This window comes from Cystoisospora suis, assembly GCF_002600585.1.
Source record: "Cystoisospora suis strain Wien I chromosome Unknown contig_12251, whole genome shotgun sequence".
Taxonomy (NCBI): domain Eukaryota; phylum Apicomplexa; class Conoidasida; order Eucoccidiorida; family Sarcocystidae; genus Cystoisospora; species Cystoisospora suis.
Window position 1 is genome coordinate 1 of NW_027165013.1, and position 405 is coordinate 405.

Sequence of the window (405 nt, forward strand, 5' to 3'; positions counted from 1 at the left end):
ACTTCTTTAATTAATATGCATGCTAGATCCTCTGCCGTGGCTGATTGTTTCGATGGTACAAAATGCGCCATCTTCGTCAGCCTGCAAATCGCGGTCACAATGGCATCATGTTGGGTTGCTGTCTGCGGTAGGCCCACAATCAGGTCTAGAGCGATGTCTTCCCACGGGGCAGATGGGACTGGAAGAGGCTGCAGCAGCCCCTCTGCACGCAAGTACACGTTCTTCCCCCTAGCACACGCGACGCACGCTTGCACGAACACTGCCACGTCGTCGTCCATCTTGGGCCACCAAAACAACCCACGCATAGCTGGACGCGTTTTATCAATCCCTGGGTGACCCGCCAGAACCTGATCATGGAACTGTTTTAGGAGAACGGGTCTACACTCTCCCCGCGGTACGCATACC

The 405-nt window shown here is 54.8% G+C and overlaps 1 protein-coding gene across 1 annotated transcript; it reads right to left on the reverse strand.

The window, feature by feature from the left end:
• Positions 1–11: 11 nt before the first annotated feature.
• Positions 12–278, reverse strand: CSUI_011485 (transposon tf2-1; the record flags this gene model as incomplete). Its single annotated transcript, XM_068071583.1, has 1 exon — positions 12–278. A coding segment is annotated over one exon (267 nt), but the record flags the coding sequence as incomplete, so codon positions are not given.
• Between the last annotated feature and the right edge of the window lie 127 nt (positions 279–405).